The 13,574-nt window shown below is 44.1% G+C and overlaps 2 protein-coding genes across 2 annotated transcripts in view; both read left to right on the top strand.

Annotated features, from left to right (window-relative positions):
• The window catches only part of LOC116829783 (coagulation factor V-like), a 130,566-nt gene that overhangs the window by 46,589 nt on the left and 70,403 nt on the right, over positions 1-13,574 (top strand). The gene's annotated exons all lie outside the window — the stretch shown is intronic.
• Positions 1-13,574, top strand: part of LOC116829781 (venom prothrombin activator pseutarin-C non-catalytic subunit-like) — a 63,295-nt gene that overhangs the window by 41,219 nt on the left and 8,502 nt on the right. Inside the window, 6 exon segments of the mRNA XM_075073297.1 lie at positions 1,248-1,484; positions 3,072-3,282; positions 5,664-5,837; positions 10,624-10,740; positions 11,231-11,302; positions 11,819-11,913. Coding sequence (XP_074929398.1) covers positions 1,248-1,484; positions 3,072-3,282; positions 5,664-5,837; positions 10,624-10,740; positions 11,231-11,302; positions 11,819-11,913 — 906 coding nt within the window.

Below are 13,574 nucleotides of genomic sequence, written 5' to 3' on the forward strand. Positions count from 1 at the left end.
TATCCTTACAGTCCCAACATGGCCCAGGCAGGCATGGTATCCTTACCTGTTATGCATGATGATATGTGCCCCGCGAGCTCTCCCGGGCCGGTCAGATCAGCTGTCTCAACACAATGGTCAAACTCTCCACCCGAATCTGGAGATACTCCACCTACAGGCATGGCTTCTGAATGGTTCCACCATGATGAAATAACCTGCGCGGAACAAGTCAAACGTATTATTAAACAGCAGAAAACTGACTAGGAGAAACACATCCCTTCAAAAATGGAAGAGGTTCTCTGCCTGGTGTCAAGGAAGACACTTGATGAGCAATTCAGCTGCACTACCATTAATCTTAGATTGGAGCTGAAAAGCAGTGGCTAACAATGAGCTTGATCAGAGTCCATCTTGCAGCCATTTCAGCATTCCACCAAGAGATCGATGGAACTTCGACATTCGCACACCCAGCTACAAAACACTTCCTCAGGGGTCTCAGAAATGTTTATCCAGACGTGTGACAACCTATACCAACATGGGACCTCAACCTGGTACTGAAATGCCTCACCGGACCACCATTCGAACCATTAGCCACTTGTTCATTATCTCGAACTTCTTTGACCAGGCTCTCTAGTACATAAGGGAACAGATGAGTTACATAAAAATCAGGAACAAGAAAAGGGGAGACAAAAGCCAACCCTAATCTTGGAACTCAATCCTCTGAGTGAGGGAGAAAAGACCAGCTCCTTGCCCTGGCAGTCCACCTCTGGGATGAGGGAGATGCATAATAGAGAAACTCCCATTGACACCAGTGGGAATTACAAACACTGGGATCTGGTATTACTGTAGAACTAGCTTGTGCTCTGTCTAACACCGCCACCCAAGGGTGTAGGAAAGAATAAAGACCCCCTATCACCCTTGTGCAACCCATGGTAGACCTGCCTGGAATTGGGGTTCTCACAGGAACGCCGGGACTGCTACCAACTTGCTCCCTCTTGGGAACAATGCTGGAAAGGGGGCAGGGAGTAGGCAGAGCCATTACCCTGCTCCCCACATACTACTAGCTGTGCACAGTGGAGTCTGCTGCACCCCATAAAGATGTGTCAGGAGTTACACTCCCCACCTCCAACCAGGCACAGTCTAGCCCATAATCAGTAGACAAATCTGAATCCTGAATTTGTACTTTACACCATTCATGGGTGTTTTATGCCTGGGGGGTTGGTTTAGGCCCAAATCTGCTAATCAAGAATCTGCCTGTATTTATTTTCCAGGTTCATTTTAAAAATCTGGCATCCAGACCATACTCCCTCCATTCCCATGGGCTTTTCTATGAGAAATCCTCTGAGGGAACCAGTTATGAAGATGAGTCTCCAGACTGGTTCAAAAAGGATGATGCAGTTCAGCCAAATGACACCTATACCTACATATGGTTTGCAACCAAGCGGTCTGGACCTATACAACCTGGAGCAGCCTGTAGGTCCTGGGCCTATTACTCTGGTGTAAACCCGGTAAGAAAATCTAAGCAGAAGGATGCTACAGTCTATTGGATAACAACTACTATGTCTTGTTGCTGAAATACTGGCTTTGCTTCCTATTCTTTTGGGCCTGATTCGCCACTTTCTTGTTCCTGATCTAATAGTTTATGCCTATGCAAAGTAAATATAAATTGCTGCCACTGGCATGAATGAGTGGAGAACTCTGATCTGGTAGCATTTCATAGCCACTTTGCATAGAGTTCTGTAGCTACGCAAGGCAATGTCGAATCAAGCCCTCTAACACAAATTTAGGGCCTGATCCAAAGTCCTTCTGTTGAGTTCAGTAGACGTTTGGATCAGGCCCTTAGTTAGGAATATAGCATAGCTGAGAGATTCGCCCAGCTCCCATGTTTGCAATGTGACGTGCAAACACATTTTGGATCTGGGTTCCTCATCTGTAAAATGGGACCTTTACCCAACCTTTATTAATTAATAAAGTCTTACTTCTGTACCTGGTAAATTTTGGTTGAAATAATCATTCAAATAGAATAATAAAAGATCTGGAAGATCATGGTATGATAGGGTCTATCCAGCATGGTTTCTGTAAAGGAAAGTTGTGTCACTAATCTGTTAGAATCCTTTTAATGTGTCAATAAAATAGCAGATAACGCAGAATTAAATGGCATATTTTATTTACACTTTCAAAAGGCCCTTGACAAGGTTACACATAGGAGGCTACTGAGGAAAGTAATTAGTCTTACAATGCAAGGCTGAGTATAGTCATGGATCAAATACTGGTTAAAAGCGTTAACAAACAGTAGGATTAAATGGTCAGTTTTCATGATGGCAAAAGACTAACAGCAAGGGGTCACAAGGTTCTGTATTAGCTCCATTGTTGTGTTTTGTTTGGTTTTTTTATTATGACCTGGAAAGAGAGGGAGGTGACTAGTGAGGTAGCAATATTTATTGATGACACAATTAATTTAGGTTAGCCAAGTCCAGAGAAGACTGTGAGGAACTTCAGAGGGACTTAACCAAGCTAGTTGAACGGGCAACATGATGGTAGATTAAATTCAGTATTGATTTGTACAAAATAATGTGTATTAGACAGAAAATGTTAAACTACTTGCACCTTATGTGGTTCTAAATTAACCGTATCAACTTAGGAACGGTACCTGAGCATCACTGCAGACAGATCAATGAAAACCTCTGCTCAATGTGCAGCTGCAGTTGAAAAAGCAAACAAAATGTTATGATGCATGTGGATTAGGATGGGGAACAATACAGAAATGATTATAATGCCATTTTATAACCATGGTACAGCCTCCTCTGGAACTGGTCACCCATGCAGAACTAGACAGGGATCAGGGACTGGCAGCATACGTTTTAGGGACATTTAAAAAACATGAAAAAAATCTGGCACTGGCCGCTGTTGGAGACACAATGCTGATCTGCAAGGGCCTTGCATCTGATCCAGTCTGGCAATTCCTGTGCACCAGTGTTAATACTTGTAAGGGAAAATCCTCAAATGAAAGCCCTTGTGAATGTGCAAATTGTTATTAATGACGTATTTTGGGAAACCCTAACTTTTACTTGTAATTTGTATTTATTGCCTTCCAGGAGAAAGATATTCACTCAGGCTTGATTGGTCCAATCTTGATCTGTCAAAAGGGAACCCTCAGTACAAGTAACAACAGGCCAGTAGATACCCGAGAGTTTGTCCTGCTTTTTATGGTCTTTGATGAAGAGAAAAGCTGGTACTTCAATAAACATTCCAAAAGGACTTACAGTGAGAAGACCTCAGAAGTACAAAAATACCATAAATTCCATGGTACTAATGTTTCCTTTGTCAGTTATCCATGTTAGGAGGGAAGAGGAAGGAGTTAAAAAGACCTCAACCCAGCTTCTCCTGGTGCACTTGTCTCTTTGCACGCATACATCATTTGCATGCACTTTTTTTGCACTATTTCTTGTGCATATCAAAATACAATATGCATATAGACTAGAGCTGGTTGGAAAATGTTGACAAAAACAGAAAAAATGTTTTTGTAAAATTTTCCTCAATAATTTTGACTTTGCCAAAAAAAAAAAAAGTTTTCAGGTTTTGGACAGGAAGTTTTCAGTTGTGGGCTGAAAACCATAATCTCCCTGGTTCTTCAGGTTTTTCAACACAAGTAAGCTTTCCATGGAAAACAGAACCTTTTCTATGAGAATTTCATTTTAAAAAAAAATCAGTTTTCCATCAAAAAGCAGTTTCAAGATAATTTTCAGCCAGGCATAGCACAGGCTCAATCTGGGCGGAGTGTGGGTGGGGTTTTTTTGTTTGTTTGTTTGTTAGGAGACCTAGTAGGAAATTTTTCAACTGAAACAATTTTCAGTTGAATTGAACATGCTGATCTGATTACGCCAAATTTTTTTGCAAATTGCATCAGTTTTAATTATATTTCCCACAAAAATACATTTTTGTGTTTCAGAAAAATTGTGAAATTCCCCATGAAACAGAAAATCCGGGTTTCAGCCAGCTCTAATTGGCACAGATGGGAGTTTGTGCATAGGAGGTGGATTTTCAAACGTGCTTAGCACCCACAACAGAATCTGGCTTTTCAGAAGAGTCCAGTTCCCATCTACGTACCCAAAGAAGTGGCCAATTATTCCAAAGAGATCAAGACCCAGCAGCTCCCCCCATTCACAACGAGAGCTGTTGGGTGATGCACACTTTTGAAAATCTGATCACTTCATTTAGGTGCCTAAATGGGAGACCTCTTTTGGAAACTTGGCTGGTTAGTGCTATTATTCATGTGAATAAGTGATTGTACACAAAAATGGAAGCCACATTTTTAAAATGTGGTCCTTAAAGTCAGACATAAGTCAGATCTGTTGACATTAATAGAGTCTGTCTCATTATATTCAAGCCCCCTGTACTCTACAGCAAGCAGTGCCTAAATCCTGTGGCCTGGTCTCTGAATTCTCTGGCATTCAGGGGCAGCAGGCTGTGAATTCTGTGGCACTTACATTTAAATTTGAAAAATTGAGTTTTTCTGAATTTAATATGATATTGAATATTGCCATCAACACAGTAACCTCTGTTAGTTTATTTTAGTATTAAATCCCCCAACTGAGGAGATCAGAGGCAGTTTGTAATTGGAATAAGCACATTCGCTGGATGTTTCCACTAAAATGATAAGTAGTGAAATAGTTAACAAAGTTGGCATTTAAATCATCACCTTTACATTTCAGAATCAGTGCACTATTTAGATGAAGTGGATAGTTCACACCTCTCAGAGCTATTGCTTTAGGCTGTTTGCAGTCGCAAGGCTGGTCTAGACTACGGGGGAAAATCGATCTTAGATACGCAACTTCAGCTACGTGAATAACGTAGCTACGTGAATAACGTAGCTGAAGTCGAAGTATCTAAGATCAAATTACTCACCGTCCTCATGGCGTGGGATTGATGTCCACGGCTCCCCCTGTCGACTCCACAACTCCGTTGGGGTTGGTGGAGTTCCGGAATCAATATAAGCGCGTTTGGGGATCGATATATCGCGTCTAGATGAGACGCGATATATCGATCCCCGAGCAATCGATTGCTACCCGCTGATACGGCGGGTAGTGAAGACGTACCCTCAGGCAGACGTTTGGGTATTGCTCAACACTTGATTAATATTTTTGAAACCTTTTTTTCCCACTGCCAGCAAGGACCCTGGGAGGGGTTTGCCTTGAAATTTTCAGAGCTGCAACACCCACCTGATAATGACCCTTTAAGAGGAATCCACTTAATTTATGCCCCCTAATATAGGGTTTATGGGGTTAGGCTGGCTCACAAACCTAATATGAATCAAGCTGGCCTCATGTTCGACTCATTCAAACAGATACATTTGAACACTATCTACTTTTAACTGTTCAAAAGTTTCTGGGGCTTTTGTTCATTTTGTTTCTACCAGGAAGGTAGAAAGCCTTCTCGCTTATTTGAATGACCATCAATTAGGCTTGCAATGACACTTAATTCATTAACTGACAAGGTCATTATTATATGTTGACACTAGAGATTGGCATGGACCAGGACACCAGATCTGAAACTCTATAGGCTTTGGAGACATTTGGATCTAGAGCCAATCTGTATCCTCTGGTCCAACTCTAGTTGACATCTTTATCGCCGCTCAGCTGGAGTGTGTTTGTAGTTTTTTTTATCCCTTGTAATATTTTTCTTTTCAGCCATTAATGGGATCATATATCACTTGCAAGGACTGAAGATGTATAAAGATGAACTGGTCCGATGGCACTTGTTGAATATGGGCGGGTCAAAAGATATTCACGTGGTTCACTTTCATGGTCAGACCTTCACAGAAGTCCCTGGGCATCAGCTTGGTGTCTACCCTCTCCTTCCAGGTACATATCAGCTCAGTGTCTTGTCATTTATACTCATAATTATGAGGATAAACCCTACACTTGGTAATGTTGGAGTGACGTTACTAAAATTCAGTGTCATTAGAGCAGCAGAAGCAGAAATTGGCTTGGGCCCATTAAGATAGTGATGATCAAGTCTTGTGTTGCAAGATACTAGCTGTTCGTTTCCTGTGAGGTTGGAAGGGACTTTCCCAACCCCAGCATCATTTACCTCTGGGTTCTCAAACTGGGGGTCGGGACCCCTCAGGGGGTTGCGAAGTTATTACATGGGAGGTTGCAAGCTGTCAGCCACCACCTCAAACCCCTCTTTGTCTCCTGCATTTCTAATGATGTTAAATATATTAAAAAGTGTTTTAATTTATATGTGGGGGTCTCCCTCAGAGGCTTGCTGTGTGAAAGGGGTCATCAGTACAAAAGTTTGAGAACCACAGATCTACTTCACTGAGTTGGGGAGGTGGGACTGGAGAGGAGGCTGCTTTCTTCTGAAATGTAAGTTACTAGGCAAAGTTGGAAATGGATATGGAGTGCGTGGACTGATGTCCTGATCAGGCACAGCAGGTTTGTATAGGGGAGATAGAGGTGGGAGACCGTGTTGTCTGGGATCTGTTCCCAGCTCTGCCACTGACCTGCTGTGTGAACATGGGCAAGTCCCTTCCCTGCTCTGTCCCTCAGTTTCCCCCATCTGCAAAATGAGGACAATAACGCTGATTTCCCTTTGTAAAGTGCTTGGAGACTTGTGGCTAGAAAGCTTAGTATTCATACTGAAGAGAAAGAGCCCATGAATAACTAGTTAATAATCACAATAGAGCTCTTTTTTGTTGCCATCAAAATGCTTTTCATACAGTCCCACGAGACATTCCCATAATCAAACTAGGGAAATTACTATAAGGTGGGTGCACAATAGATTGAACGATGGTACTCAGCGAGTAGTTTGCAATGGTTTGCTGACAAACTGGGAGGGGTTATCCATTTGGGTCCATCCGGAGTCACTCCTGGGTCCAGAACTAGTCAATATTTTCATTAATGACATGGATAACTGAGTGCTTGTAAAATTTGCAGGTGGTACCAAAGTGGGAGGGGTGCAGGATTAGAATTCAAAGCAACCTTAACAAATTGGAGAATTGGTCTGAAATCAATAGGATGAAATTCAATAAAGACAAGTGCAAAGTACTTCACTTAGGAAGAAAAATCAAATGCACAGCTACAAAATGGGGAAAAACTGGCTAGATGGTAGTACTGCTGAAAAGGATCTGAGGGTTATAGTGGATCACAAATTTAAAATGAGTCAGCAATGTGATGCAGTTGTGAAAAAGGCTTAATATCAGTCTGGGGTCTAGTGACAGGAGTGTTGTATGTAAGACTTGGGAAGTAATTGTCCTGCTCTACTCAGCACTGGTGAGGCCTCAGCTGGAGTACTGTCTCCAACTCTTGGCACCATAGGTGCAGACTCTGTGAGTGCTCCAGGGCCAGTAACCCCTCAGAGAAAAATTAGTGAGTGTTTTGCACCCACCAGCAGCTAAGCTAGACTCCCACCTGCTGCTGGCCCCCTCCGATCAACTCCTGCCCCTCCTTCCCAGTGCCTCCTGCACACTGCTAAACAGCTGTTCCACGGCATGCAGAAGGTGCTACGAGGGGGAGGAGCGGGGACGGGGTGCGCTCAGGGGAGGTGTCAGAAAGAGGCGGGAGTGGAGTGGGGATGGGAAGAGGCAGAGTGAGGGTGGAGGTGGGGCCTGGGGCTGAGTAGGGGTTGAGCATCACCGGGGAAAATTAAAAGCCAGAACCTGTGCTGGGCACACACTTTAGGAAAGATGTGGACAAAATGGAGACAGTCTCAAGGAGACCAACAAAAATGATGAAAGGGTTAGCAAACCTGATCTATGAAGGATGGTTAAATAAACCGGACATGTTTAGTCTTCAGAACAGAAACCTGAGGGAGTGACCTGATAAGTCTTCCAGTATGTTAAATGCTGTTATAAAGGCTACATCTACACTACAGGATAATTCCGAATTACATTAAACCGGTTTTATAAAACAGATATTATAAATTCGATTTCAGGCCGCCAACCTAGGCACAGTAAATTGTGGTGTGCGTCCATGTCCGAGGCTCAGCGTCGATTCTGGAGTGTTTGCATGTGGGTAGTATTCCATAAGCTATCCCATGAGTTCCCGCAGTCTCTCCTGACCCTTGGATTCGTGGTTGAGATCATTGGTTGCGGTGGTTCTGGGTAATGTCGTCAGTCATGCTCTTCCTCCGGTGAAAACAACAGCAGACAATCTTTCGCGCCCTTTTCCCTGGATTGCCCTGGCAGATGCCATAGCACTGCAACCATGGAGCCCGTCAGCTTTTTTTATTTACCGTCACCAATATTTACTGGATGCCGCGGACAGAGGCGATTACTCCGAGCGACTACGAAGCACCATTCATTTTGCTTTGGATGATAGGCAGAGCATGCTACCAGATCGTTCCTGTACCGTCTCACTGCTGAGTAAACTGGCAACTGGGATGATGCGTTTATGTTCCCCTTGTACTGTTTATGCTATGCATTTGCCCTGGCTGAGATCGCCAAGGCACAAAGCAAAACTGGGCATTGACTCCCGAAGTCCAATCCCTCCTTAATGGTCTTTCTAAACAATAGAGTCAGTGCCTCCATAGAATCATGGGCAAGTGTACTAGCAGGACGAGTGTATCAGAGAGAACAGCTGCTCCGTGTCAGTATTCACAGGGTGCCCCTGCAACAACCCACCCGTTGCTTTCCTCCTCGCCCAACCTGTCCTGGGCTACCGTGGCAGTGTCCGCCCATCTTTGTCAGTGACGTAAAACAGATGAGGAGTTTCAGTGAGGATAAAAATGAGGGGGGCAGCCTCCCCGGTGCTAGATAGTCAGAGGACATTACGCGCGTGGGAGAGGAGCCAGCATCCACTGCTATGATAGTCCAGGCAGTACAGAATCTTTTTTACACATCGAAAGGAGGGGCTGATTGAAGCTCGAGTCCCCGTTGCCTATGATGAAGACGTTACAGGCCGTTCTGATCCCAATCTAACTGAGAGTGACCCAGGAATCATTCTGTTTTTACCCAGGCACCCCCCACAGGCCGCTATTCAGGCAAATGTTAGGTATTCAGCATCTATCAAGCCAGTCTGGAGCACTCAGGGGTTCATAGGCACCATTACCAGTATTACTGCACACGTCCTCCACCGGAGAGGAGAGAGAGCGAATACTGCGCTTCATCTGCTGCGCCATGCGCCGTCCTCACCAGCCCCAGTATTCAGTACCATTAGAGGACATTGAAAGGAGGTCAATGAAATATTTCTTTCCTTTGCTTTCACGTTGGTCAGGGGAGTAACTGAAGGAGCTAGTCCCTGAACGCCGGACAAATGTTTTGAACCTACAGGCAATGGAGCTCAGCCAGAATGCAAATTCATCTTTTCAGAGAATGCTGTACTGTGAGAAGCTGTGAGTCCTTCAGTACCCCCGTCCCTCCATTAGCGTCATTGAGCTCTGACTTTCCCGTTATGCTTGTCACGCAGCACTGTGTAGGCCTGGAGATTTTTTCAACGCTTTGGTCATTTCGTCTTCCGTACGGAGCATCTGAAGAGAACAGATTTTCTCCCAGTAAGCGTATCAGATCCAGTATCCTCCCGTACGGCTCATTGCTGGAGCTCTTTTTTGACTTGGGATCGCTATAGCAGCCGTGCCTGATCAGAGCTCCATGCTGGGCAAACAGGAAATATAATTCAAAAGTTTGCGGGGCTTTTCCTGTTTACCTGCCCACTGCATCCGAGTTCAGATTGCTGTCCAGAGCGGTCAGTGGTGCACTGTGGGATACCCCCCGGAGGCCAATAACGTCGATTTGTGGCCACACTAATCCTAATCTGATATGTTTATATCAATTTTAGCGCTACTCCTCTCGTCGGGGAGGAGTACAGAAATCGATTTAAAGAGCCCTTTATTTTGATATAAAGAGCGTTGTAGTGTGGACGGGTACAGCGTTAAATCAATTTAACGCTGTTTAAATCGATTTAAACGCGTAGTGTAGACCAGGCCAAAGAGGACGATGACCAATTGTTCTCCACTGAAGAGCCTACAAGAAGTAATGGGACTAATCTGCAGCCAGGGAGATTTAGGTTAGACATTAGGAAGAACATTCTAACTCTTAAGGGTAGCTGAGCTTTGAAATAGGCTTCCAAAGGAGGTTGTGGAATCCCCGTCACTGGAGGTTTTTAAGAACGTGTCAGGATGGTGGGGGAAGCATAAGCCTGTGACTCATACAGAATTCCCCTCTAGTGCATGGTCTGTTGTGGCTCCTTTACAACCCTTACACACTGCCAGAGCAATGGCTGGAGCAGGGGCCAGCATCAGCCCCTCAAAGTTACTGTTACCACAGCATGAATCCGTGTAAAAGGTTAGGTCATTCACCACATGACCACACAGCACATACTGTGTATGCAGTATTATACAAAATATGTGCATGCATCCAAGGTTATGTGAAAAGGTAAATTTTAAAGAGGTGAAACTTGGATTCAGATCTGAACTTTTGATTCCCGCATGTCTCTGATTAGAACCTGTTTATTAAAAGGAGAAGATGTTGGTATCTGCTATGCTCTCCAATAGGTGCAGGATATTAGACTCTCACTTTGTCAAGCCACCAGGAATGGGCAGGATAGATAGTCCTTGGTTTATCCAGCCTCACTGTTCTGTCTCAGCCAATCTCCTGCTAACGTTTCAATAGATTAGCTCTGATTTGTTTTTCTCCTCTCTCTTTTAAAGGCTCATTTCGAACTATTGAAATGACACCACCAAAAGCTGGCATGTGGCTTTTAGACACCGAAGTGGGGGAATATCAGCAAGCTGGAATGCAGGCCTCCTTTATCGTTGTAGAAAAAGGTATTGAATCTAATCATGATCATTCTAATATACAGGATTCTAGTTATATAGTTCTCCCCCTTTCAGTGCATGGGACAGTAATGATGGAATAGAATCTGAATGGAGGAAACAGCTATATTATAAAGGGGAAGCTCATGGAGTGATTATAGTACATTGAATTTAGAAGAAGTGTTGTATAGCATTCAGAGCACTAACTTTACCTTCATTGATTCCCTAAAACCACCTATGAATCCTTAATTGAGGGAATTGAATGCAGAGATGATTTTGATCCTGTGGGCATACAGAGCTCTATCTCTCGCGCTTTCTCTCTTTTTTCTTTTTTTACCAGTGATGAAGTCCCAAATGTGCCCTACTGGGAGTTGGTACAAAGGGTGACCTCATCAGAAAGGCCCAGCCACCTCCTCAAACATGACTCTGAATGACCCTCTTTTTCCTGATAAATTATGGAATGCAGCTCATCAGTAATCAACCATTTTTGTGTTCTCTCTAGAGTGCAAGTTACCAATGGGCCTAATGAATGGACTTATACTTGATTCACAGATCAGTGCTTCTCGTCACATAAGTGAGTTTAAACACATGGTAGAAGAACATTTTATTATTTGAGAAGGTCAGACATGGTCTTCAGTAATATGACTTGGCACCAGGCAGTGCAATTGTAGATTTTCTCTGCCTCTCCATGTTTCATGCATGCTACTGTCTTATGGCATCATTTCAGTAATTTAAAGGCCATGTGTATACTGCAGAGCTTGGCTTGCGTAGCTATGCCAGCAGACCACCTTAGTGGTAGCAGAAGAAGGCTGGCAGAAGGAGTTCTGATGGGATAGCTACACTGCCTCCTTGAACAGCATTATCTATACCTACAGAAGATCAGGGGCCGGGTACAATCAATTTTTATTTGCTGATAACATCCAATGTCTCTGAAGCTTTTGTCAGCTTTACAGCTTATCAGGTATTTGTACTGGAATCTCTTTCTTCAGGACAAACCAAAAAAGAACTGAAATATGCATGCTGAGAAGCCAGGGGCTTTCTAGTTTTCCTTGATTTTTACCATATATTCTTGTTCCTTTTTTCAACCTAGACTATTGGGAGCCTAAATTAGCTAGATTAAACAACGCTGGAAAATATAATGCTTGGAGCACTGACGTGGAACGAGGTGAATTTCCATGGATCCAGGTATGGTTGGTATAACTTGCCCACTGTGATATCCAGACAGGTTAGGTGATGCCTGCAGCTACACCACCACACACATGCTGGGTTTATTTTGGGTCTCGTGTGTTAAACAAGGTCAAACTATAACTAGACCTTCCCAAAGAGGCTGCCAAGGAAAACTCAGGTGTTGCAAGAAGTGGTACTGACGATTCAGTAGGTCGCACGCTCCTCTTCAAGTGAATGCTGAGCCACTGCCCCAGTATTGTGTCAGGGTCATGGCCTGTAGTCGGGAGAACTGTGGGGAAGTTTGCCCTGCTGCTGCCCAGGGTATAATCATACTAAAGATAAACAGCCTGTCTTTTTGCTGTCCCTGTCTCTCAATGTGTATATGTATTCACCCTTTGCTGCATGACCAGATAATCCTCCAGTCTAGTCGTGGGTTGGACATCTGCTTTCTACTTCACTACGCAAACTGTTACATGGGGTGGGGGTGGTTAATGCATTACAAGTTGTTTTGTACTTTAAGCTCTTCCTGTTTAGCTTCTGGTGGCTTTCCAGATATCCCAGAACAAGTGGCCAGGTTCTTGGAGAAGCTGAGCTACCTGTTAGGCCCCTAAAGACTTGGCCAGATGCTCAAGAGTGGAGACTTCTGGGTGCGGAGTACTTCTGAGTATCTCGTCACTTCATTTCGGTGCCTAACCTGGTAGCTGAGCTGTTTTGAAAATCAGGCCCCCACTCTCTGTAGCTTGACAGACAGTATGTCCTGCATGCCACTGTAGCTCATGCTCTTAAATGGGACATTGAGTGATCCCTAGACAGCTGCTTTGCCAGGTGTGGCAGATTGGAGCCTCCTAGACTCCTTGCTCAGCCAGTCAGAGCTGTGCTAAGCCTATCTCCTCTAAAAATTGCCTCTTCACTCATCTTACTGGATCAAAGAGACACTTTCTATAAGCAGCTGCAGGTTATTATGGATGTTCAATTAAAAGTGCTGCTAAGGAGGAACTTGACAGCTCACAGGATAGATAACAGGATGTGCTGGCTTTCTCTGCAATGTCGCTTGTCTGAATCCAGCCTGGTTTTGCTGGAGCCAGAAAATCACAGCAGTACGAGCCTTGATCAGAGACCTGTGTATAATGAGCTTATGTTCTCAGTCCACATCACAAACCCATTCTTTCTCCCACCAAAACTGGTGCTAACTGGCCCCCTTGCTGGGAGTCTCAGAAGAGAGACTTAGGACTGGATGGGCCATGGAGACCGAACACCCCTGTGAGCCCTGGGGATGGCACCTGTGGCTCAGGGAGGTGGCCTGTTGGTGGGCTAGCGTGGGGGGAAGCTTCCACTGTCACTGCCCATGTTGAGTGGATAAATAGCAGTCTTCACTCTCCCCCAAGCTATCAGCCCAACACCTTTCCTCTCCTCTTCCTTCTCCCCAACACATTTGAAGTGATTATAGTCAACATCATTTATTTATTAAAAATACACAAAAACTGTCTAGCAGTTGTGAAGGAGTTAATGGCTCTCATGTGACTTGCTCAGTAGAAACCAAGGGCTCTGGTTACAGATGCCTTCCAAATCCCCCTGAAATCCATGAAAAGAATTTTCTTTTATAAGGGCAGAAAACTTGGAAAGAGAAATAATCCATTTGTGCTTGATGAAGTGGGGCTGAAAACTCCCTTTAAAATAAA

This window comes from Chelonoidis abingdonii, chromosome 1 (genome assembly GCF_003597395.2).
Source record: "Chelonoidis abingdonii isolate Lonesome George chromosome 1, CheloAbing_2.0, whole genome shotgun sequence".
Classification (NCBI taxonomy): domain Eukaryota; kingdom Metazoa; phylum Chordata; order Testudines; family Testudinidae; genus Chelonoidis; species Chelonoidis abingdonii.